The sequence below is a fragment of the Bactrocera oleae genome, chromosome 6 (genome assembly GCF_042242935.1).
Source record: "Bactrocera oleae isolate idBacOlea1 chromosome 6, idBacOlea1, whole genome shotgun sequence".
NCBI classification, from domain to species: domain Eukaryota; kingdom Metazoa; phylum Arthropoda; class Insecta; order Diptera; family Tephritidae; genus Bactrocera; species Bactrocera oleae.
The window spans coordinates 47074321-47101552 of NC_091540.1; the positions used below are offsets into that span (position 1 = coordinate 47074321).

The 27232-nt window shown below is 37.7% G+C and overlaps 2 protein-coding genes and 1 long non-coding RNA gene across 5 annotated transcripts in view; 1 reads left to right on the forward strand and 2 right to left on the reverse strand.

Moving 5' to 3' along the window:
• LOC106618487 (uncharacterized) overlaps positions 1 to 2817 on the reverse strand; it is an 86403-nt gene extending 83586 nt beyond the window's left edge. Inside the window, exon 1 of one of the 2 annotated variants that reach the window (XR_001330755.3) lies at positions 2248 to 2817. The gene's annotated coding sequence lies outside the window, so the exon portion shown is untranslated. The remainder of the gene's footprint in view (positions 1 to 2247) is intronic. The other variant, XM_014236270.3, reaches the window with a different exon arrangement.
• A 1705-nt stretch (positions 2818 to 4522) lies between these two features.
• dikar (CECR2 histone acetyl-lysine reader dikar) lies at positions 4523 to 26369 on the forward strand. Its single transcript, XM_070111774.1, has 9 exons — positions 4523 to 5095; positions 7553 to 7847; positions 7914 to 8002; positions 8060 to 8730; positions 9307 to 9471; positions 12037 to 13560; positions 15268 to 15993; positions 16995 to 17119; positions 17173 to 26369. Exons 2-9 carry the CDS (start codon positions 7820 to 7822, stop codon positions 25209 to 25211), a joined length of 11367 nt encoding a protein of 3788 aa, XP_069967875.1. The 5' UTR covers positions 4523 to 5095; positions 7553 to 7819; the 3' UTR covers positions 25212 to 26369.
• On the reverse strand, positions 5124 to 7553 carry LOC118682738 (uncharacterized). Of its 2 annotated transcripts, XR_004978533.2 has the most exons (4): positions 7461 to 7553; positions 7027 to 7228; positions 5660 to 6791; positions 5124 to 5603 (listed from the first exon to the last, which is right to left on the reverse strand). It is a non-coding gene; the product is annotated as an uncharacterized lncRNA (long non-coding RNA). The 2 variants fall into 2 exon arrangements; XR_011397050.1 differs by having other exon boundaries at positions 5124 to 6791.
• Positions 26370 to 27232: the final 863 nt, after the last annotated feature.

Consider the following 27232-nt stretch of genomic DNA (forward strand, 5'->3'; position numbering starts at 1 on the left):
CACAGTTTTTGCTGTGCTAATACATATGTGTTAATACTTAATTCCACTTTTTTTACATATGTATGTATATTAATATTTAGTATGTATGTATATACGAATACAAAATTTACTGTATCAATAATTACCACAACTAAAAATTTCCTTCTATATACTAAACTTTATGTAAACCATCATATTTTTCGATAACAAATTCGGCCAGATAGTGATACACTTCTGAGATTTTCTAATAAATGTCAAGTTTGGAAGCTATTGTAAGGGTTTTACATTAAGGTGCGATTTGATCAAGCGACTTCATTAATGTCTTTTAGCAGTATTAAACGTAGTGAATCGAATTAGCAACTGGCTAGAAAAAGTATTGAGCTCAACCGGATTATTTTTAAATGTAAATTTGTTGGTAAAATTAAATGCAGTAAATGAACAGCACAAAACTTTGAAAAAAAAAATAAAAACCAACTTTACTTAAGAAAAACTGCCTGTAGCCTATATTCCGTATATGTCTAGTCTAGTCTCTTTAAATCACAGCACTCTACATGAACTTATACTAAAAGTCCTAGTTTCATAAAAGAACGCAGAACTAAAGGCCATTTTGTTAACCGCGTTATCAGCAACTCTTCAATATTTTTTGTAGGTATGCATACCATACATAAATAAAAATTGTTTTAGCGATAAGTCTGTGCGGCATTCGAGGAAAAACAAAAATAATGATTTTGGAATATAAATATTTACGACTTAAAAATGTTGTAAAAGTTTAAATATAATTTATTAAAAATAAACAATATCGTAGTTTTGACAAACAAGAAGCTTCTAACAAGCATTCCAGTAATAAACCAAGGATACAAATTGAAATAGAATTACATTTAATAGATGCCTGAAAGGATACCGTACATATGTACATACTATAAGCATATATACACAAAAATTTTAAAATTAATTGCCCTTATTGGAATTTTTCAGCAAAAGCGTTTCTCCATATTTTACAAATAAAAGTAAAAGCAATATTAAAGTTGTTCGGAAAGGGGCTTTGGAGTTTAATTTTAATGTTATATAAGTAAAATAATGCACATATTCAGCGCATCCTCGGAGATACATAAATATCAATTCTAATACAAACATAAGGTATAAACAAAACTTCCAGCCATGTTTACAGCTTCAAGCTTTAAATATTGAATTTTCTGCATTCTAAAGCACTACAAGCAAATTGCATCTCATTCTACAAAGAAAGTTTATTCACTTAATTGTCGTTTCAAATGACATAACCTAAGAAGTGGGCGTTTAGTAAAGAAAAACCGTGCCCACAATAAAGTGTTGTAATCCTTGTTTGTAAACCAAGCTCACGATTATTGCACACGTCGCAACTTGAGCGTTCGTGGTTGCGTCAGCCGCTCCTCAATCACATGCACTTGTTTGCGGTATGAAAATAATATAAAGCTATCTGAACCACCTGCTATCTGAAATTTTCTTCCGCTTTCATTTTTTTCGGACTTTAAAAACGTGTCGTAATATGTATAAGCAGCGCTTGAAAGTGTTGACTGTCCTTGAGCATAAAACTCTGATGTCAAACTTAAGCTTTGTTTGTCTCCAACATATCCGCTTTCAGTTCTGTGGTTAGCACTGCATTCAATTCTACCGTAAATCTGAATATGCTTGCGGTGTGTACCTGCTTCGTTCAATTAACTATGTCCCCTTGCACCCCTTTCCGGCTTACTACATACATACAACTTGTTTATGTGAAAAATTGCGCATCTCTTATATTAATTTTGTTATGTGGACATGTGCATTCTTCATCAGACTAAACCACAACAATAGCACAGCTAACAAAATCTCTGCGCTTCCTATTAATAATTATGACCTTTTTGGACAGGCCTCTTCACCAACTCACTCATTTTTTTTGTTGCAATAACAATTGTGGGAACAGTTTTGGATATTCTTAATTGTTAATATATGTGGTAATAATAATACGTGCATGAATGCGCAACTGCTTACGATGTGTGTGTATGTGTCATTATTCTTAAAATTTGTGTTTATGTAATGCCTACATTTTTCACCTACGAACTCTTTACTGATTTGTACAGCTTTATAGATTTGTACATATGTATGTTTGTATGCATTCAATTCTAATTGGAGTTGAACTTAACAGCTATAATAAGCTAATTACATATATATATGTATGTACGTTTTCTGCTTTGTATTTTAATTTTAATTTTCAGTATTCGAATTTCCCTTCAATAGAATTGCACTTTCATTTACCATTTGAAATGAATGATGGTGTCGCATCAAGTGGAGTTGGTCGGCCGGTTCGTTGGATTGTTTGTTATTGTTTTTACTAAATTGTTTAGTTGAGTTTGGCTTGAAAATCAGTCCGTTTAAATAAAACTGGTTTGCGTTTTAACTTTTACATACATATGTTTTATCTGCTGCATTAACACTACACTCGCTTCGTTTTGCCACAATTCGATTTTTTGCTTCTTCTTTTGCAACTTCTACCACTGCAGCCACTTCTACTTTTTTCACACCTATTCTGCACTTTGCAAAGTCTACTTTTTACTGAATCACCACATACTTCTCACTCACGCATTCAAAACATAAATTCACTTTTCTTTTATGAAAAACTTGTTGGTTTTTCTAATTGAAATATGTTTTCGTTTTGTTGCTTCGTCCGTCCCGAAAGAAAGTTATTTCTAAAGTATTTTCTTTCTCTTGAGAGAAAGAAAAAAATTATGTATTCTGAATGTATTGGTCCGCGTATCCGTTTCCGTGTTCGTATTTTATGTCCGTACAGTGCGACAGTTGCGAATGAATTGGTCATCACCCAACGTCGACGGTCGCAGCAGAAAATTTTCCGAAAACCGATTGTTATTCGCTTGCTTCGTTTTATGCTTGACATTCGCATTGTTTTGGGAACGAATTGGCATGAAATCCCACTGTCAACTGACAGCTGAATGCGTTCTGAAACGCAAGTTATTCAAATAAGGAATTCATCTGCCAGACAAAAATAGCAGCAAAGTACTTATAAAAATTAACATTGTGTTTTTTAATAGTAAACAGGAATTAAAACAAAAAATGGCTAATAAAAAGCTATGGTTACGAAATTAACTTTTTAAAACAACTTTGCAAATTGATCGAGAAATTAAGTCTTGAAACGTGTTTTACGAAAGATTCTGTTCCACAATTTTAAAATTTTGCTTGGGATTTTTAAATCATCTCAAAACCGTAAACGGGAATATAATAAAAATTATTAAATCGTAATTGTACAATTGTTACTCGTATATGAATTTGTAGGCAAAATGATAATGTTATATAGGAAAGTTTTCAGTCCACATTCAAAACTGACCGGTTTTAACTGAGGTTAATTAATCAAATGATGGAGAATTTTTCATATGATTGACTCCGATGATTAATCCATCCATCATTAAGTCCATTGTAGTAGAATATATCGACATAACATATATGTAGTAGGATAAATCGACATAGCAATAATCTAATTTATTCGATAAATCCATAGTAAAACGAATTATGTGTTAATTTAAAATTTTTGATTTTTAAATATGTATTACTAGTTTCGTTCGATCTCCTCTTGGCACGTTGTCGTTCGGTTCATATCCATAAGATATATATAAAATGTATGTACACACATATGTATATATTTACAATTCCGACAGATATTTTAAATAATATTATTAAAAATTCTGTATATTGCAAAGTTATATGATATATTTTATAATATGTGTAATAAAATCATGAATTTTTGGCTTTGACAGGATCTTTATTTCTCGAGAACTGACTTTTAAGCGATTTTAAATATTTTCTTTTAATAGTTAATTTTTTTGTTAATCCCTTAGTACCAAAAAATATTCTATATTATCTCACATAATCGCATTACCTCGATAGATATATATTTATTTTTTAATTCCCTCAATATGCCGAATAAATTGTTCAAAATCTGATAAGGCTTTATAATCATGCTTATAATATATACACAAATTTTGTCAGCTTTAAATCCGAGGACGTTCTATTTCTATTAATTTAACAAAATTAAATGTTTCCCAACATAAATCAAGAGAATAATTAATTTGAAATATTCTGAATTAGTGATTTAGAAAATGTTATTTAAGTATTAATTCATAACAAATATTGACGTCCTATACTATGCCTCCGAACTTAATGAAGGTGTATGTAATATTCTGAAATTTAATTGGGTAAAACTTTAATTAATCCGATTATTTCTATCAAATTATTGTTATTTATTTTAGTATTTTTTTTTATATATTAAAAAATAAATATATTAAACTCAAGTATTTTTACTATATTCGGGCCTCTAAGCATTTCTTAAAAAATGTTAACACTGAAATTCTACTCAACTCCTTGAGTATATGGTTATTCCCTTTTTACAATCCCATTTGAATTTCAAAATATATGGTGGTATCTCTTTCGATGGTGTGCGACGGAAGTAGATATATTATATTTATTCTATGTTCATCCTGTTTCGTTTGATTGTCGTGTGGTAAGGCAGAGTGGAATAAAATTTGTTCAGTTTATTTCGTGCGTTGAACGTATTCGGTAGTGCTGTTTTGTGGTAAAAGTGGAAAAAGTTAGGAAAGTGTTTTGCCGTGTGTATGTGTAATGTGAAAAATTTGTGGAGTGAAAATTTAAAAGAGGTATCAAGTGAAAATAATATAAGCAAACGCCTTAAAATCGTGTTATTGGTAGAATATCATTATATACCTCTTGTCTTAAGATTAAAATAGTGAAAAGTTAAAAAGATTAAGAAAATAGTTAAAAATTAGAATCGGAAACGAAAGAAAGAGCTCAACGTACGCAAGCACACATACACGAATGAGCACGTACACAAACATACGAACCAATGTAAAGATGGAACTAAAAAATTTTCACAATCTTTCTACATGATTTATTGACCAAGAAAGAATATAAAGAAACAATGATATAAAATGTAGAAGACGAAAACGATTAGTGAAATAAAACGTAATAAATGTATATTTTTAGATAAAATAAAATTGCGATTAAAAATAAAAATTAAATTTAAAGGATAAAATCGAAGTGGTGCAACAACTGTTTGCACTAAGTGTCGGCGGAGGAGGTAGGCAAAGAAATATACACAATTTATGTTTTAATTTTATTTTTAAAGCTTTTTAACAAAAAACAAAAGTTAAGTTCATTGCATGAAATAAAATTATACTTGAAAGAAAGAGAAGTGTCAAAACAGCGAGAAAATATAAGTATGTATGTATTTCATAAATGGGCGGGAGGTGCGTATTTAACGTATTGTAGTTGTTGGTTTTTACGCATATTCATGAAAACGCTCAATTTGCGCACTACAATACTCCCAATGGCTCCCTTCGTGCGCTAGAGCTCTATCATTCGGCTTTGCTCCGCTAATACATATGTATATGGCACTTACGTGAACGTACATATGTACATTTCTACATTCATTCAGATCTGCGTGTCTTGAGTAAATAAATTCTGATTGCGCGCCTTTAGCTAGTCCAAACAGACACACGCTCAATATCAATCGAATATATTAACAATGTAGCATTATACGCTTTGTTTATTATACCTATGTATATTATATTTTCATAGTTTCTAGCCTGTATTGTGCGAATTTATAAAGTAATTGTGGACATACAAATTTCACTATATATACCTTTTTCTACTGCAAGCAAACGTTTTGACAGCAATCTCACTGACATAAAGGAAACGGAAAAGCATACATATAATTGCGCAGGTGGTATTAGTCATTTCCTTCGCACCTTTGTTGATAAAGCTTTGCAAGCAAGCGCTATGTCACTCTGTTTGTTGATTTTTATTTTTATAAAAAATGTAGTTAATGAGTAGTACAGCTGATGTATCTTTTCGCCGCTGTACGGTCTCCAATGTACTCTTTTTTGCATCAGGAAGCATAATATAATTAACTGTCTCTATTGGCGGTATTGTGTACGCATTTTCAAAATCAAAACAATCCAACACATCGGAAATCACTACGGCGCTGTAAGCGGCAACAACGGCGTCGTCGTCGGCTACAATAACGTAAAGTGTGTTGACGTCGGCGTCGAAGAAAGTAGATTCTCTGTTTCTTCTAATCGTATTTTGTTTTGATTTCCGATTGCTTCATTTTGGTGCAGCAAAGGAAATGATTTTGGTTGGGTGGCTTATTGAGGTGCTTGACTTTTAGTGCAATGTGCGCGCCAAACTTTTTACCTACACATCACATGTATAGACTAGTATATATGTAATGAAGTTGAGAGTTTAGAATAAACTGCAATGGCAAATGGAAAATATTGCATGGCTGATTAATGAAAAGGTGGCAACTGAATTCCGGCAGTCTAATTCGCTTCAGCAATGCATAGTGTTGAGCGTTGAAATTAAATAGTAACACCCAGAAGGTTGTGCTTGTATATAATTTTTTTTTTTTTTTTTTGCACCTGTTTAGATTGGCCTTAGCGAGATTGATCGACTAATCTCCACTATAACTACAAATTACACTAGCAAAAGTTACATGCAAAGAGTTCTAAATAAGTATATACCTACATATGTATGTACATACATATATGAATATATTTATTGATTTGGTAATTTTCGTCGAAATAATATTTTACTTTAACTGCGTTTCACTTTCTATAAAATATAGTACATTCTCATATCGTTCAAAAATCTGTGATAAACAGATGCCTTTTTGAAAAATTCATGTTTTCGAGCTTGAGCACATGTGTTTTTAATTCTTTATGGCTATTACAATATTATATTGTCGTTGTTGAGAAATTTTCATTGAAAAGAAACTGCAAAGGATATATCATTATTTATGAAAACCTTAAATTTAAAATTATTAGTTTTATGTTTAAGAATGGTACTGAAGTTGTGCTATGAAATTGATGTAAATGGTTATATTTTGGGTTCGCTATATTTTTTTGTTCTTGTTACTTATCACAATGCTACATGTGTATGTACATACATATGTATGTGTATATGAATATGCATGTTTATACTTACTTTTTCTTTCTTCTAGTCACCTACCTGAGTTACCGGTAATTCGATGCTAATTTCTTTTTTTTATTCCTCAACACACTTAGCTTCTACATAAACTATGTACATACATACACACGTATGTATGTACATATGTATGGGCCTTTGGTTACCAGTTGTGGAGCTTCATGTCAATTTTGGCGCTTGTTTCCCCGCCATGCTGAGCTGTCGATTAGCTTTGCGGTGCAATAACCTTGTGTTTAAAATTGACAAATATTCATTAAAAATATTTCTGAACGCTAAGAAATTGCTCATAAAATTTTTGTTATATACAATAATAATCATAAATTTGATTTATTTCATATATAAAATTAAATTTGCCCGTTTTAAGTAAACATTCTCATACTAGAAACGGAAATACGTTAATGTCAACATTGTATACACTGAATTTACAATTTAATTATGAGTTAAGTCTTATTAATTACTTCGAGTTATGCATGAAACGAATTTATTTTATTTAAACATTGTGTGGATATGACAAATAAGCAATTTGCAAGTGACAACATTCTCCTTGCAGGTGTTACATGTACATACATAGCATATTTACCATATATATAGCTAGTTTGTTTTCGTAAAGTGGTTTTCTAATGAGCAAACAAAATGCCTTGAACTTACTCACATAAGGATGTTATACGAAAGCAGATAATATTTAAGTAACCGAAGCAATAATTGTAACAACAGCTTAACAAACAAACAAACAAGAAAATTTTAGCAAAGGAACAAAACTCAAGGAATTGTTAAAATAGCTATTTAATTATTTAAAAAAGCGTGAAAGTACATATAAATGGTTTCTACTTTTATCGGGCTATTGGGTGAGTGTATGCTTTTCCTTTAATGCAACTTTTCGAATCACTAAAATTAACTTTTACGTCTTACAGACATACAATCATGGTGGGAGATACCGTGCATATCTCATTTTTGTTCATTGTTTAGTTCCGCTTTTGACTTGCCCGACATCGATATCGAGGTAGATTGTATTGCATATTTAAGTTACATTACTTTATAACGCTAAATTATATTACAGGATCTTGAGTCGGCGCTGTTGTCGGATGGTACGGATGAGGATCAAATTGCGCTTGTTCCCGAGTTAATTGTGCGTTTATTAAAGGGATGCGATGCGCTCAAATCGGTAGCAAAAGAAATAACCCATAGCAATTATCAGATGTTCTTGAGGCGTTTTCTACGCCAGCAGTGTCGCATACACAATACCGAAAACCACTTTGATACGGACATTGATTTTCAGTCACTGCCGGTGCGCAAACGTTTACAAATACTACACGATTTATGCCACTTTCGCCTCGACTCTTGCGACGTACAAGTAATACTAAGTAATTTGGAAGCGGATAGCTTGCGTGTTGAGCCGCTCGGATACGATTCGAAAAATTCTGGCTATTGGTATTTCTATGGCACGCGATTATATCGCGAGGATAAGCCAGCATCTTCGCTGAATAGTTACGGTGGTATTGGCGGTAGTAAATCAACGACCACATCACTGAATGGCAAAGGAAGCGACAATGTTAAAGGTGCCGTGTGGCAAGTAATTTGTTTCACCGAAGAGGATTGGCAAAATTTAGCTAGCAAGTTTAAATCTTCAACGAATGCCAAAGAGCGTGAATTGTATCAGATATTAGATGAAAATTTTCTACCCAAATTACCACAACTTTTTCGTGAACGCGAACGTTTGAGACGCAGAAAGTAAGTAAATTGTGTACGAATTTTAAACCATATACACATTTTTCCAAAAACAAAAAAGCGCGCTAATATTAAGAATTTAAGTTATTGCCTATAATGTGTATTTGATAGCTTTTTGTTTAAATAGCAATATTTACGTATACTTAAGGATAGCATGTAGCTGTGCAAAGACACACCCACACTTCGTACCTGAGTCACTTAAAAATAGGTAGAATGATTTGAAAAGAGATATAGATTTTTTTTATACCCTGGACACAATATATTATTTGCATCGAAATTTGTAGCACCGAAGGCCCTGTAAAATATATATATAAATGATAAGCAGGATGAGCTGAGTCTGAGTCCGAAAAAATTATTTAAATCGGATATAGCATACTGCTGCCATACAATCTAATCGATCATAATCAAGTCGTTGTATGAAAAACTTTTTTATTTCATATGATATCTTCAGTATAAGCATAAATCGAAAAAAAAACACAAAAACTTAAAAAATAAGTATATTATACAAATATATATGTATATAAAAATACATGCGTATGCAAATTATTTCTACATATTTTTCCATTTATTCATTCACAGACTACTTCAAGTACGGAATTCGACACGCATACGTAATATCGTCGAGCTAAAAGCGCGCCAAGAGCAGGAACGATTATTGCGAGAACGTCAACGCTATCAATTCGAGCCGCCAACGAATTTGAAACATCAGCAGTTGTCGTCAGTACAGAGCAGAGCAAGAAGACGGTTAGCGAGAGAACTTGCCACTACTACTCGTACTTCTACTACTACCACTAGGGATAGCCAAAATTGAAAGAAAGAACAAAAGTCAAAAAAAAAAAAACGACAACAAATCTTCAAAATACAAAAACAAAAAAACAAAAAACACCATCACACTTAGAGAACTGTAATCAAATGAAAATGAATGCGAACGCATATCAATTACTTATTATCCATTAAAATACACCGAACTCAGACAGCAACAGAACAAACAAACGAAAAGAACAGCAGAAGAAAACGAAATCTAGAAATCATAATCATTCAAAACACACGCATGCGAAGTAAACTGACATTCGTGGAGTCATATAAACGCACACACACATACAAACATTTACAGATACATATATCACACCTATACCTGCTTTCACTTGTCCATTTGTCCAAGAAATTAAAAATATAAGAACTACATACTGTCAAAAATGCGAAAGTAAAACCAAAAAAAACCAAACTCATATTGCATTAAACACAAATATTTTGCCTGATTTTATGTATGCTTATGATTTTATGCGCTTGAAATTGGTTCATACCTATGCTGTGATCTATTTCTGTTTGATTAATTTTCATAGTGGAATATATATGCATAAATATTAATTACTTGATTTGACTGATTGTTGTCACCAAAAATTGCAAACAGCCAAATTCCGACAAGTTAATTTCGGTTAAAGATTTTCCATAAGTTGACATTTCATAAGACAGCTAATTACAACTGACTGCCCATTCACAAACAATACTCAAACCATTGCTAAGTAAGCACACTAGAAATTGAACGTTTCTTTTGGAAAATTTGCATGTCCAAAAATATTTCATGCTATGCGAAATAGTGTAGCGCTGGCGAAGCCTGTTCTATGAGATTATGAAAAAGGAAATCGTCATAACATTGAAAAACTAAAACAACAACATTAAGCATAAAAAACTCAAAACCAAAGTAACTTGTTACGAGGCGTCCGTGGCAATAACAACAGTTTGCAGCAGCGGAACATGTAAAATTTAGCGACTTCGACAGCCATTTATTTGCATTTATTTCGGTTATTGTGGTAATCACAACAAAATTGGACTTAACTTACGTTTGGTTTCGTTACTCAACTAAACGAAAGAAATTTATACAATTTTAATAAAAGAATTTAAAAAAACTATGTAAGCATGCTTTTTTGTCTTAAATTTCTAGCATTTAATTCAGTTTTTAATAATTATTTATTTACTCATGTGTTACATTTACATTTAGTTAAGTTATTTATTAAGATATAAGCTTCATCTCGATTTGTGTTGCGAACTTTATTTAAACACATTAAGACCGACGACTTTTGCTATACCCATTTTGGTACACAACCATCGTGAAGTTCGAATTCAATAAAAAGTAAACGGTATTATTCGAGCATAAGTGTGAACAGTCGTATTCAAAATTTCAAATATAAAAATATCCAACGCTACCATTTGAATTAAAATTGTGTTTATTTTGTTAACCCGAAAACTTTAATTAACTTAATTTTTAAATTTTTAATCTCAAATAAAAAAAAAAAAATAATATAAAAAATAAAAGATACCGATGTAAAAATTAGAAAAAAAATTTAAAGCAATACTCTAGAGCACAGGAGGTCGACAAACTCAAAAAAGGATTAAAAATTAAATTTTTAAAATTAATTTTTATTAAAAAAAATCAGAATCAAAATGTTTTTTTTTTTATTTAATGTTTAATTTTTAATTCCGATTGTGGGCTTAAAAATTAGATCTTTAATAAAAAATTTAAACTTTAATGTTTCATCAAAAATGTTTGAATTAAAAATTGTTCGCAAACCTGAACGCTACAGTGGTTTTTCAAAAGAGGGTAAAAACTTACACGTTTTGACAAAATGGATTAAAAATTAAATTTTTAATTTTAACTATTCAAATTAAAAAAAAAAAAATTTATTAAAAAAAACCAGAATCAAAATGTTTTTTTTTATTTTAGTTAAATTTTAATTCGGATTGGGGGACTAAAAATTAGATATTTAATTAAAAATTTAAACTTTCATTTTTACCAAAAATGTTTGAATTTAAAAAAACGCAAACCTGAACGCTACAGTGCTTTTTCAAAAGAGGGTAATAACTTACACGTTTTGTTTATTGGAGTTTTTTTTTTAATAAGGCTGAACAAAAATTAGCATTTTGAATACAGAACTCTTACATATGAAGATTTTTTTAAAATTTTATTTTAATTTTTTTAAAACGACGACCCAATTGGTAGCCTGAGGAAACATTTTTCTTAATAAATTATGGTGTACCGTTATTCGTATATCAATTTCACATTTACTGTGTTCAAAAAAACTCTTGAAACACTTCCGTTTATTGCATCTTTCAGTTATGTTTGCCGCTACTTGTATCCTATTTCTTTATATTGCTTTGGCCTTTTGCAAAACAAGCAAATTCATACATAATTCTTACACAACATATCGATTAAAATCAATAAATGCCATCGCTGTCATTTGCATCGAGTTTAATAAAATTAAAAAACGTGTATTTAAGCGTATTAATTAGAAAAAATGTTTTTCCTTGCAGCTCCCAATCCACATCGACAGCCAGCGGCATCTCCACATACGCCAGCTCCTTACGCCGCACAGCCACCACAAACTCTAGCGAGTTTCTCTGTCATCGTGAAACCTTTTGTCTAACACCGGAGGGCGAAGAGGAAGAAGTCGACAATAATAACGAGAACGAAAACGAAAACGGGAAAGAGCACCAAACGGAGGATTGCTACAGTGTGCAGCAACTGGAGGCCAATCATAAGACAACTGTTGATTGTGCAACCGACGGTGCTGTAAACACAACTGATTCAGTTCCAAAAGATTATTCGCTTACACATGATCACTGTTTGCCAAGCCAACAGTTGCTTTTACAAAACATCAAAATTGAGCCACAAGACGGTTCGGCTGATGAAAGGGAATATGTGGTGAATTCTCATGTTGTAGCTGCATACACCAACGCCTCCGCTTCCGCTCTGCAGAAAGCAGAAACTGAGCACCACTTTCCACTAAGCTGTGATCAGTTGCAGCTAACGGTACAGCGACCGTTAGACGACACACAATTCACTCCATCGGCTCAGCTAGCACCTGCGAAAGTGAAAAAGTCGCACCACAAGAAGAAGAAGTCGCAAAAGAAGCAGAAAAAGAAATCTCGCGAGCATCGACGTCGTCGCAAGCATGGCACCAGTGGTAACAACATTGATGCTTACAACACTGAACCTGCTCGTGCAATAACAAAAGACATACAAGAGGTCGTAGCAGTAGACAAAACACCAAAACAGAGTGGTAGCACCAGTAGCAACAGCAGCAGCAATAGTAATACTAATAGTCGAAGCAGCAATAGCAACAACAAATCTGCCAAAACACGCAGCAGTCACAATAGCAAAAATCAGCAAACGCGGTCGCAGACGCAAAGCCACAGCAACGGCCAGCACACCAGCAACCACGTCCTTACGCATACACCTTCCCTGAGTCCCGAGGATAAGGAGAACTTCTGCCGACAATTTACTGGTGAGGCAGCCGCGACTGGTGAATTACATGAACTTTCTTCTGTGGGCGCTGTTGACGCATTGGGTGATACCACAGGCGCCGTAGGCACTGGCACGCAGCACATAACAACAACGATCGTAAAGAAAGAGGTCGGCGTAGGAATTGTACATGATATGGCACCAACCAGCAATATGAAATTGCCCGGCAGACAAACCAACAATTCACTCTCATCGTTGACCGGTAACATATTCATACCGCCTGCTTTGCGCGAAGACGCGACAACAGTTGCAACATCGGAACGCGCAGAAAACAAGGCAAAGTCATCGTCGGGATCAGGGAGCAGTGCGGGTCATAAGAAGCATCATAGACACAGTGGGCCGTCATCGGGGTCGAATGCATCCTCTGATGCTAGTGTCACTGCGGAGAAGAATCATGGCAGTGGCGGTGGTGGACATAAGAAAAAAGTGGCGGCAGCGGCAGCTGCAGCAGCTGCGTCGGCGGTAGCGGGAACAACAACAACGGCTGTTAGTGCGCAGTCATCCTCACAGAACTCGGATAAAAGCGCCGATGAGTAAGTGTCTCAAATGTACTTAATAAAAGTTCTTTAATAAGCTTCTAACTCACTTTTTCACACTAAAGTTTGAATTTTATTTTGTTGTGTGTGACAAAAAACACAAAAATTGTTTATGCATTCTCTTGCTGTTGCTTGTTTTGTGCAGATTCATGTTTCAAAAAAAAAAAAACAACAATGCTGTGAAGAGTTATGCTCGGCTATTTTAGAGAGTATGCTTGAGTGTGCGTAATAATTAATAACCTTGTTGAGACCGTTCTCACGACAGTTGGGCTACGTTATCGTAACAAATCGGAATTTTATTAGGTCAGGGACTGTCAACTCGGCAGCATGCCTTAAAACAACAACTTTTGGTGGCCGTACGTTACAAACATGTTTTATGTGTTCAAATTTTTCCTGTTGAAATTAAGTTAAAACTTAAAAACTTATAATCTTCTCTGGCTTATATTCAAGGCTTGATAAGAATGTTAATTTCTGCCAAAATCTGCGTAATAATCATAAATAATCCAAATGTGAGCAATTCCGGTCAAAATGACATTTTAAATGCAAAAAATGTATGAATTGAGAAAGTTCACCTGCATCACAGCAGGGTTCTCGCTTGGATAAATCGGGTTTTGAAATTAATCAACATTTTTGCATACTCTCTTTAATCCGCATAATTCCACAATCAATTACTCATATGTGCTACATGCTTTGACTCATAAATTTAGATGTGACAGCTTATCGGTGAAAACATTGGTGACACAGGTTGCTGGCATAATAGCTTATTGTGCGTATGTATGTAAATATTTTCTTCATTTGTATCTCTAGTTGTCTTCGATACGCAAAGCGCTACTCTTCAACGAATCGAACAAACTATTCCAGATGCTCAAACAAACGGGCAGCATTTGTCGTGCAACCCTGCGCACACATGCGCAATCGTGTTATGATTCTTTCTTAGTGGAGAATTTCTTTTTTTTTCGCGATAAAAAATGTTGCTGCAACCATTTATTTTGGTTTTCTATGAATTATTATAATTGATTTTAAATTTTATGTTTTAAAAATACAAAAAAAAAAGAAAGCTAAAATATGCAAAAAAAACTTGCAACTCGATAGCTTTGTTGTTGCTTTCACATGTACATTTTTTGACAAGAGAGCAGAGAAATGAGCAATCGAAGACAGCTTATGTATGTATGTTAGTCATGTTGTTTGTTATTCTTTTCGTCCAATTTTCTAAACCACCTAATTTATTGAAGCCTTTTGCGCATGCTTCTTCTTTTCTCATTATCATTTCCATGTAGTTTGTGAAAAAGCTAGCCTCTTCTTGCTCTCCAAAACCAAACTAGTTAATATTGTAAATATTTAACAATTCATTTCCCTTTTCTTTTGCTTATACTCTCTTTCATTTTGTACTACATTCAAACATACATCACACATTATCCTTGCACACACATACAAACGCACACAAATGCGTATTTGAAAATTTTCTTCTCGCTGATTTGTAAATAATTTGTGAATATATCAATCATGTATTGGAACACCCAACTTAATTACTTACATACTTAAATATATGTACATATGTATGTATATATAATTCATAATGAATTATGTATTACCATCTTAATTATTCTCCGATTTCATCATTATCATCATCGCAACCGCAAATGTAAACAACAACCACTACAAACATCATATATGGTTTTGTACACAAAAAATTGTAAATTGTAGAAATGTATTTAGTAAAAATCGCACCACCACTACCACAACCACCTCAAACACCAAAAACATAACCTCAGCAACCGTCACTACCACCACAACCTCAAGTACCAAAATCACTTCAAATCATACCGCCTCGACTGTGTTTAGAAATGCGTCGCATGGTGCAGAAGCAGCCGTAGTCACAACAACAGCAACAGCAGCAAAAACATTTGTGTCAACGTCCTCGTCAGGCGCCAATACAACGGCGACAGCCGTGACTAAATGCTATTTGAAACATGCTAACAATCAAAACCAAAGTTCTCACAAATCTACTAATCAAAATTTTTTAACCTCCCAATCCAATAATTGCTCCAATTCATCTGTCAATTACCATCACCATCAACATCATCACCAAAATCATAATCATAATCACAATCACCATCACATCCCAAACCATAACTATAACCATAATCATAACCGGTATCATCAACAATATACGCACCAAACGCACGCTTCCCATTTCCATATGCATTCCTGTGCCACCAATCAATTGACATCAACCTCGTTGAACGCCTTTAATTATGCTTCCAAAAATTCCACGAATACGAATTTTCTCAGTTTCACCGAAACGGAAGAAGTACTACAAATCGGTATGCACAAAGTGCTCGTCTATGTGAAGAACCACCGCGATGCCTGGCCCTTTATGGATCCCGTTGAGGAGGACATAGCGCCACGATATTATTCCATTATACGAAGGTGAGTTTGTAAATATCATTATTTTTATTTATTTATTCTGCAGCCAGTCGGGTATTCGAACCTGAACGGTTCCGCGTTTTTGCGTACGAAAAAATATAGAAATAGCGGTTACACAGTTTCGTCCTGTTACTTTTTTTGTGCGAAATCCCTTTAACCTTTTCCTCTTCTGGTATATGAACTAAGGTTACCATAACCAGAAATATTTGTAAATAAATTTAATAAAAATTTAAACAAGAAAAAACGTTAACTTCCGTTGCACGGAAGCTCCTTACAAGAACTTGATTCCGATCTAATTTCGTAAAAATATCTCGTCAAATGAAAGAGTTTCCCCATACAAGCACTTTACTCCGATTGTTCAGTTAATATGGCAGCTATATGCTATAGTCATCCGATTTATACCATCCTATCTAATGATTTTCGTTTCCACCCGATATTTTAATGAAATTAAGTGAACACGTTTTCTTAAAATTAATAAAATTTTATTATGTCTAATATAATGAACTCCAATATTTTAGTTGACGTGTTTCACATGAACTCCATATATAATATTAAATTTAGCCTCTTCGGTTAAGTTTATATCACATATATATCTTTCGCTGGCGGGAAGTAAAATAAAGTAATAATACTAAGTGGGTCGATGACTTTCAAAATAAGTTAATATGAATAATTTGATTGTAGTCCCTTCACGATTTCGTCGAACAACGAAGTTGAACCTTTTCGCTACATTTTTTAATATTGCCAAAACCTGAAGGTATTTAGTCAGCTTTGATCCTTGCAAGTTGCAAGAGTATAAAAAGTTCGGTGACGCCCGAAATCAGCACTTCCCTACTTGTTTTTTTTTTTTATTAGTCAGTTCAAATGACAGCTATACACTGTAGTGGTACGATCTTAACAATATCTGCGGATTTTAGCGATGCCTTGGATAATAATCTATGCTAAATTTCTTAATTCCGTATATTTGATTTTGATCTCTAATAATTTTGTCTTCGTTTTTCGTACAGACCAATGGATCTCCTAAAGATGGAGGATAAACTGGACAGTGGTAAATACAATAAATTTAGTGACTTTCGCAATGATTTTAAATTGATTGTGAACAACTGTCGCCTCTACAATGGACACAACAATGGTTAGTATATAAGTAGCGCTGAAGGTACTTAAATTATAAAATTTGTCTTCTAGAATACACCGAAATGGTAAATAACTTGCAAGAGGCCTTCGACAAGGCCACTAAGAAATACTTTGATAATTTGTCAGACGATGAGGAGGACGATCCTAGTTTGGGTTATCCGGCAGCAGATTCCAAAATGAATGTCTTCCGTGAGAAATACTTCAATAAAAAGTCTTCAAAAGATGCAAGTAGCGACAGTCAGAGTATAACAACGGATGCGGAGAAGAATGCTGTGGATAAAACTACACAAAAAAAGAAAAGCAACAAAAAGCATGCGCATTCTCAGTTGCATGAATCCGTAATACCGATGAATAAGGACAAATATGCCGATAGTGCGGACGAAGACTTTGATGAAGGAAATAGTGGTGCTCCAGACCAACGTGGCACCAAGCGGAAGCGTAAAGAAAAGGATAAAAGACGTAAGAAGAAATCGAAAAGCAAGGCAGCAATGGCTGAAAAACATGGCACAGATGATGAAGATGACTTCGAAATGGAGGAGACTGTGGTTAATGAAGATTTTCATGAAGATTTGGAAAATGAACAGAGCACAAGGAAGAGTAAAAATAAACAAACAAAAGATTCATCGAAAAAAGGCAAGAAAAATAAAAGCGAAAAACTCTCCAAGTCATCAAATAAGTCTTCAAAAGGAAAAAGTGAGAGTGGAAAATCAAAGAAGCAAAGCAAAAAAGGCAGTAAATCCAGAAGTTATAACTCTGAAGATTCGGCTATGTCCGAGGACGAAGAGCTAGAGGCGGTATTGGAGCCGGAGCCGGAACCACAGCCGGAGCTTGAAAGAGTATCGGATGTGGAGCCTGAGCCGGAAACCGAAGATGACGCCGATGACGATGATGAAAGTTTTGAATATCCTGCTGCTAAAAAGAGCAAAAATAAGGCAAACAAAGAGAGCAAATCGCATACTAAATCTAGTACTATCGCTGGGCATAAGAAAAAAACTACACCAAATAAATCAAATCAGAAGCAGCACACATCCAACAAACACCAAAAGGGTAAAAGCAAGAGCAGCAAGTCGAAGGGAAAGTCTAAATCGGCTCAAGCCGAAAGCGACTGTGGAAGCGAGAGTGAAACGGAGAAGCTGCTAAAGAAAAAATCCAATGTGAATAAGGATATGCCACCACCAGCAGTGGATGCGCTTGCTGCATCAGCTTCTGAATTGGAGGAGGAGGTAATCGACGACGATGATGACTCGCGTTCGCGCAGTATGTCACCGTTTAAGGTGGATCTGCATAAGAAATATTCCAAAAGTGCACTTAACGATGATCTCTGCGATTTACTGACAACAGTCAAAAAGGTACCCGGCAGCACAACGGCAATAAATTGTAATCAAAAGCATACAGCTAGTGACGATGAAGAGGATGATTTTAAGTCTTTGTCGAGTCGCAGCTCAACTCCGGAGCGTGCTTCCAGCGAGGAACGCAAGACAAAACGCGCATCTAAGAAAAATCCACGTAATGCGAAAAAAGATGAGCCGCAAAGTAAGACTGGAACGGCAATTGCTAGTAAAAAGAATGCCGAAATTGATGCTGCGGCAGCGGAAGAGGCAGCAAAACAAGCCGAGCTTGAGATGTTGTTGCCTTTCTTGGATAAATATGAGCTGATTAAATACCGGCGTAGTCGAGCGAATAATTTGCAACAGACCGCAGCACAGAATACAGTTGAAGAAAGCCAGAAAACTGGGCGAGGTCGCTCGAAAGAAAGCGCTGCCAAGAAGAAGGACACAACCAAAGCTATAGAAAAAGCGACTGACAAAAACAACGGAGAAAACGCTAAGGCGCGCAAAAACAACAAAAAAGCCAAAAAGAACACAAGCGTAAAGGAAGTAAAAGAAGTATCTGATGCTGATGAAATCAAAATCCCACCAAATGAGGAGAAAAGTACGAAAACTGATGAGAAACCATCTGCCAAAGCATTGAAGTCACCTATGAAAACCGAGCTTGCAGATGAAGAATGCAAAGATATTACAACGAACAATGTTTCTCCGAATAAGAGCATCAAAAGCATAGAAAAGAAACCGGTTGCAACGCCGGATAAACAGACAGCAAAACGAAAGGACAAGCCTAAACCAGAACCAACAGCTCCTGTAGTACAAGAGGAAGATCCGCCAAAGAAACTTGCTGAAAAGACAGTAGCGCCAGTGCCGCCAAAAAAAGCTTTGCAAAAGAAGGCCGCCGCGAGTGCTGCTGCCAACAAGAAGGCTAACAATAAACCAACCGGCAGCGCTGTGTCGAATAAGACGTCTTCGACCAACATTGAGGCACTCGATGTCGAAACTGAGCAGACGCTTAAAGACATTAATCGTTGGCTGGAGCATACGCCACGTTTTTCGGAGTTTAGTTCTGCAAGCAACTCACCTTCACGCTACAATTTAGATGAGTTCGATGCAGCAATACCCGCCAAATTAGAACCGGCCGACTTTCGACGGCCAGTACCGATCGCGCCACCTAAAATCGATTTAGTCCCAACTAAACTAGCAGATGTTCTAGTTGATTTAGTGGCCGATGGTGACGCTGTTGTTGCCGGTGGCCTTAAGAAAGAAGTGATCTCAGAGTTAATAACTACGGGCACCTCAAGTAGCGCGGTAGGCGGCACAGCGAGCAGTGTAAGCTCGAGTTGTGGCACACCGCCACATTCGGTAACGTCTGTCAACTCAGTTGGGAGCACGTCAGCAAATGCTTCATCCAATAACTCAGTTGTTACGGCACCATCGATATCATCAATTGCATCTGCATCCGCTGCCAATCAGCCTACTTTGCTGATACCACCACCTCCCGCCACAAGTGCGCCAGCCTTGACTGCCTTGGCGCCACCGAAACCCAAAGAGCCTAGCACTACACAATTGTTGCTGAATCCGCCACCACCGCCGCACATTAAAAACCAGTTGGCTAAGGAAGCAAAGCGAAAATCGCTGAAAGAGAAGCTGCAGGCGGCTGCCAATCCGCGGCGCAAAGATTTACTTCGCACAATCGAACGTTTGCAACCAGGTAAAGCAAAAGGTAATCTTTTACAGAATATAAATAAACCTGACGAGCATTTCCCCTTGGGTCCCGTGGCGGCTAAAACGAAAGAAGTGAAAAATGCGCTGATTGTAGACACTGGCGATAATGCGCCCAAACTAAGCTTGGGTACGGTTATAAAAACCGATGATTTTGCCTTGGGGCAATCACATAATTTTATCGACGAGTTGGCTAGTAAAACTGAGGCGAAATTAATGAATAACACAGAAAAAGACGCTGAGGAGAAATCGAGCAAAACCACCTCTGCGCTTGAAATAATTTCGCCTTTTACACCAAAAGTGCCAGTAGCAGCTGCTGCTGTTTCTGAGGTGGAGTCGGAAAAGAAGGCTGTTGAAGTGTCTGGCAGCGACTATACTAAACCGTTTGAAAAACTGTTAGAGAATAAATCTGCTGCAAATGCGGACTCTGCCAACGTTGCAGGCGCAAAGGAAAAGCCCAATTTAAGTGCTTGGTTAAAGGCATTTGGGGTACCAAAGAAAGCTAAGAAATCGGAGGAGGAAGAGAAACAGCAACAGCAACAGTCAGACGCCAATGAATCGGCATCTAGTGCAGGTGTTGGCTCTAGCTCGACAAAGTCGAATGATGGCGCTGCATCAGCGTCAATATCGTCGACTGGTGCCACCGCTGCAAGCCGATCGCCTACTGCGGCATCGATTACGGGTGGTGTCGACTTTTCATTACCATCGGCCCCAAGGCAGCGTAAGGCCAGCACTGGTAGCACCATATCCGAGCGTTCTTCGTTCAGTCAGGATCCCGACTCGCCGCGTATAGCAATCGATGAACGTTACGGCTCCTATGCGGGTGCAAATTACACTTCGCCAATTGGAGCTTCACCAATTGGTGCATCACCGATAATGGTTTCACCAAAACCAGATGAAATTACCAAGCCTACCTCACCCTATCCATTGAATGGCGCAATAAAGGCGGGTTTCTATCAAGACACCACTACTAAAAGCAGTCCTGATAAAAGTTGTAGCCCACGTGAAATGCCTTCACCATATCCCCAATACTCACAACATATATACTCATCGGCTTCATCGCCAAATGTGTCAACACCGGAGTTAAGTGGTACATCACCGTACGGTGGCGCAAATAGTTACAATCCATCTGGTTCTGAAGCTTCCAAAACGCCCGTTTACTCATCCACCTCACCACTGCCGAATCTCTACGATCAGTATAAGCAACCACGTTCGCAAGAATCCGATTATAATTCATCGATGAGCCCAAGTACGCCCAATCCAAATTCACCATATCAACAGCCGCAAAGCTCACCATACACCACGCAGTCGCACCAATCACCATACCACCATCCCAATTCACCGTATCATCAACAACAGCATTCACCGTTCCACCAACCGACACACAGTAGCCCGGCACACACATCATCCAATGCAACACCTGCATTACCAGTTGGTGCTACCTCGGTCCATTCGCCTCTGCATCAGCAACCGCATAGCCCCATGACTAGTAGTGTAGATTCTCCTGCTTCGTCTGCGGCGACACAACCGCCTACACCATTGGCACATTCACCGGCCGATCAGCCTCATTCGCCCTACCAACAGCCAATGAATTCGCCGTATCAATCGCAAGTGCCGCAGCCGCAAACACAGCCAACGCAAACACAGCAGCAGCAACCACAACAGACGCAACAAAATGCAAATGCGCTCTCACCATACAGCCAAAGCAGTATGAGTCCTTCACCATACCAGGCACCCGTCGGGACTCCGGAGTCTTTGAACTTTAATCAAATAACACAAAATGCAGATGTGGCTAAGGTGACGCCAGTGGCTACATCGGTACCAACAGCAAAACCGAGTGTTGCAAGCAGCAATAGTAATAATAACGGTAATAATATTGGCTCCAATGTTGCTAGTGCAACGGCGGTGCCAAGTTATGTGCCAACGTCGCATGATCTTTATAATGTACCGGCTATGGCGACAACACAGCAACAGCCACAGCCACAGACGATGATACCACAGCAGCAGCATCCGCAACAACAACAGCAGCAGACGGACAACTTGAGAGCTCTGTACGGCTCTGCTCTTAGTACTGCCGCTGCGTCCATTTTAGATGGGGCAAAACATGCGGATTGGAATATGGCAGGAGTGCAACAGTTGCAGGATCCAATGCAGCAACAGCAACAGCAACAACAACCACATCAGCAGCAACAACAACAGCTTCTGCATCAGCAGCAGCAGCAGAAACAACAGAATGCTCAACAACAATTGCATCATCAACAGCAGCAGCAACAACAACAACAACAACAGCAGCAGCAGCAACCACAAGCCCTGCAACAGCAACAGCAGCAACCACAAACCCTGCAACAGCAACAGCAGCAAACATCGCAAAAGCCGCAATATCCTACTTACGCTCAATATCAATCGAAGGCAGCTGCTGCAGCCGCCGCTGCGGCCGCTTGCAACAACAAAGAAATGCCCGTTGCAGATAAGACCGATACTGAAAAGAGACAAAACGCCACACTCAGCTATGGCGACAACTCCGCCAACGATATGGTGGCATTTATGCAACACATGCACCAACAAGCTCAGGCACATAAAAACTCAATGACCGCCATATCAACGGCAACGGTCGCCAGTTCTGCGCCTCAAGTCTCAACTGCGACACCAACCACTGCAGCGGTGAATTCGAACACTAACCCTACTCCCCTCAAGCGTACAGCCGAAGACATGCTTGGCATGGATTATAGCGGCACCAGTGGAAGCAGCACAGCGAACAAAATACAAAAGTGTGATAGCAATACCGGCTTGCAACAGCAAACGCCACAGTTGTCAACACAGATTAGCAAACAACAGCAAATGTTCGACAGCTTTTTGGGCGCCATGCCGTTTGGTAAGCATTTAGGCAGCATTACGCCGGACAAAGCGTTCGAAATGTATAACCGTGCAGCATCGATGGGGTTTCCCAAGGACTATGCAAAGGATAATAGTTGTCAAATGCAACAACAGCAGCAACATCATCAGCAACAGCCATCACATCAGCAAACCAATTCTGCCACCAACCAACAGCAACAGCAGCACCACCAGCAGTTGCAACAGCAAAAGCAGGTTCAACAATTGCAACAGCAATCACACAATCAGCTGCAGCATGGTCAACAGCAACAGCAGAGTCAGCACCATCAACAGTTGCAACATAGTCAGCATGCGCAACAGCAGCAAACACAATCTCAACATTTATCCAAGTCAGGCATGGAGAGTATAACAGCCAGTTTGCTAAATAAACCGTTAAATTATGGTGCAAGCAGTTTACAGCAGCAGCAGCAGCAGCAATTAGGCCGTGCACAGCAAATAAACCAGAGTTATTCAGCACAGACGCAGCAATCGCAAGCATCACAACCACAACAACAACAACAACAACAGCAACAGCAGCAACAAAATACACAGCACCAACAGTTGTCCGTTAAAGCGACTGCATCCACCGCTACAGCATCGGTTGCCGGAACAACGCTTGACGCCAGCAACATGCTGAATATGTCCAACCACCACCTAACGCACCATCTTTCGGCATATAACAAGCCGACGCCTGCGCCACCACCAACGCAGACGTACAGCAACCCGGCTGCCTCGCTGTTGCATCCTTTGGCCGAGAGTTTGTTCGGCTTGTCCTCTGCTAGTGCTGGCTTTTACGACAAGAATATGCCGCCAGCAGCTCATATGTACAATGCAGCAGGAGGCGCGAAAAATCTCTCAACTTCTCAGCTGTACTCTAACCCTGCGTCCATTGCGGCCATGAGTGCGAGCGCCGGTGGTATGTACGGCAACCCGCAGCAACTTTCGGCTGCTGCTGCCGCATCCAATACGTACGGTGTCGGTGTTCCGAACACCAATTCTAGTTGCAGTAATAATTCCTCTAATCAGCAACAGCAGAATGCAACTGCTGTCGCAGAGACTGCAAAGCCAGTGGCTCCTGTAGTGCAGGCTCCAGCTAAGCGTGGCCGCAAAAAGAAAGCGTCAACGATTGCCGCAGAGGCGGCAGCAGCAGCTACAGCGGCTGCGAAACTCCAACAGCAACAACAACAACAACAGTTGCAACAACGCCAGCAACAGCAACAACAATTGCAACAACAACAGCAGCATCAGCAGCAGCAGCAACAACAACAACAGCACCAGCAACAGATGACGCAAAATCACCTACATGCATCACAATATAACACAGCGGCAGCCCACATGTCGCAATTGTCCAGCGCCACCTCAGTAGCTTCAGCACAGCCCGCCCACCAAAGTTCAAGCGGAGTGCCTGCGCATTTGCAAGCGCATGCGCAAGCACTGCAACAAGGTTTTCCACTATATGCTGGCTTAAAAACCGGTGGCGTTGGTTCACCGCTTGCCACAACTGGCAGTTCCAATTCTGCAGCGGCTGCAGCGGCCGCGGCAGCTGCTACGGGCAATTCAACCGCGCACAGCTCAGCAACTGCGTCAGCAGCCTCAAATGTTTCCGCAGCAGGAGGCGTTGATGTAGCGACGGCAATTTCGCTGAAGACATCCGCAGCGGAAGTCACAGGCATGGTGCCTGGTAGCGCTTTCAATTTCGGTCCCACACCCGGCACTCTCGGTTTGTACGGCGATCAAGCGGCAGCAGCTGCGGCCAGCAGTTATCTGGACCAATTCAGAGATGCCTCAAATCCATACTATATGCCAACTGCGCCGGCGCCGGCTCATCGCAATTCAACCAGCGATGCTAGCGCTGCGGAGAAAGCGCAATCGGCGCTCAATTCAGGCGCATCGGCAGCGAGTGTATATCCATTTTTGACAGCGCATACAACACCACGTGCTACACCCTACTCATTCATGCATAATACAGGCGCCTCACAATTAGCTGATCCCAATTCTCAGTTATATTCCTCATATTTGCGGCGCGAGGACTTCCTCATGTTCAATCAAGGCCTATTAGGACGTGGTGCTGGTGCGGCTGGTTATGGACAGCCACCGCCGCCAACTGCTTACCGGCCATCCTCTTTGGGTATGCCCAAGCCTTATGACATCAATCGTTCGTGGTTTTAGCAGTGCGCAAACAACACTGCCCAAGACGAATTAGCAGGACAAATGACGACTGCAGCGACAGCAGCAACTATGCCAGGTGTTGAAGGCGCGGTAACAAGCAATAGCATTGCAATGGGCGGACAACAACCACCACAACAACAGCAGACACAGTTGGAGCAACAGCATCAGCAGCGGCAGCCGCATCAGTTGTGAAGCACATTGCTAACGATCGCATGACTAATATCACCAACAACCCTGGTGCATTATTACGCGGCATACTCGGGTGCGTCAAATGCATACTTGAAGTGTTGTTGTGTGCATGTACATATGTATTTATAGCACCGTATGCTTTGCTAAAATGCCAACTATCATTACCTTAGGTGAAGCTTTAGTAGATCTACTATAAAGATATATCAGCATTAAGTCGATATGAATAGAGTAAAGGGAGTGTTAGCGTTGTTGCAGTGTAAACAACTTCGTTTGATATATACTACATTTATGTCTAACATATTGCAATTAGATTAGAGAAAAAGGAAAGCGTTCTATTAGTTTAGTACATATATTTATAATTAAGCACAAAGTCTATTTATGCTTTTCTGTAGCTAAGTGTTGACCGCCCAGTTGTCAACAAAAATATTGTTATATTATGGTTCCATAGAGGGTTGGTGATAAGTTGGTGAATTACTATTGCGTAGTTAAGTTTACTATTATGTAAAATGTTGCTTATATTTGAAGTGAATAGAGATTCTCGTTTTACGCTATGCGCTGACTCGTAAGACATGTATGTGTGTGTGTGCATTAGAACACTTACCGTGAAGCATTATATTAATGATTAATTTTAAATACTTGTATAAGTATGCTATAAGAGCATACGTAGCATAGTCATTTAAGTTTCAATACACTGTTGTAACAGTAAGTTTTTAAATTTGTATATACATATGTAGACATATATACACACATTTAATTTAATATTATGTAAGTCAAAAATTCTATGCATATACTATGTATTAAGCTAACAGGAGATTAAGCAAAGCAAAATATCACTATCACTATATATCTTATGATTCCTTCATTATGCGCTAGTTTCTTCCCATTCAATATTTGCATAGCTTGAAATGTTGGCAGGAGCTTTGAAATAAATGTAACAGCTTATTTCGCAATTTAATAGGCTTCATTTAATTGCATATTTATTTATTGCAGTGTACATCGAATTGAAATAGGTCGCAAACCTTTCCGTTTCCGACTGATTGACATGGACTTATGGACTATTTGTAATTTGTAAATGTCAGTATTCGTGTGTTTAAATTTGCAGTTTCACTAGCGTTAATTTTGCACAATTTCAAAAAAAGAGAATAAGCAGAAGAGCGGAAGTAAAGGTGGTGTTAGAGGTTATGTCACTCACTTTGTTAGTTAGCTAAACTCTTCCACGTTCAATGTTCTACTTGATGCTTGATGAATTTGTTGTTTTTTGACACATACACACAAATGCAGCTGTAAAATCTCATTTTGTTTAAAAATTAGAAACTGTTTTAAATCGAATATGCTAAATATTATATTTACCGCTGGCATTTAGATGCAAAGAGGAGTGGCATAGAGTAAATTTCACTACCATGTGATCAAAAACATTACGAAGTTAAGGGCTTACTTAAAATATTATATAATAATTATAAAATGAAATAAATAAAATTAGTTAACATTTTTAGTTTTAACCAGGGTTGCGAGTTTTAGTTTTAGTTTTTAGATTTTCAATTTTTAATCCCAAAATCGAAATTAAAAATTTAGTTTTTGCTCCAAGAGATTTAAAAAATTGAAGATGTTTGGAGTTAAAAGTTGAACATTTTATTTTTAATCATATAAATTGTTTGAAAGTCTTAAGTTTGTTGACCAGTGATCTATAGTATTAAAGATTATGGCTCTGTGCGAGCTCTGGTTAAAAGCTCTGGGTAAATTGTAAATTCCAAAACAAGTAAGTTTTTTAATTTTTAATTATACCATATGTTTGGGATTAAACTTTTTTTTTAATTTTCCAATCCGGTATTTGG

Excerpts from the sequence above, each read along its gene's own strand:
- dikar (XM_070111774.1), top strand. The coding sequence starts at position 7,820 with ATGGTTTCTACTTTTATCGGGCTATTGG. Across the intron at positions 8,003-8,059 it reads TGCCCGACATCGATATCGAG|GATCTTGAGTCGGCGCTGTT; the intron begins GTAGATTGTATT and ends ATTATATTACAG. Across the intron at positions 8,731-9,306 it reads GAACGTTTGAGACGCAGAAA|ACTACTTCAAGTACGGAATT; the intron begins GTAAGTAAATTG and ends ATTCATTCACAG.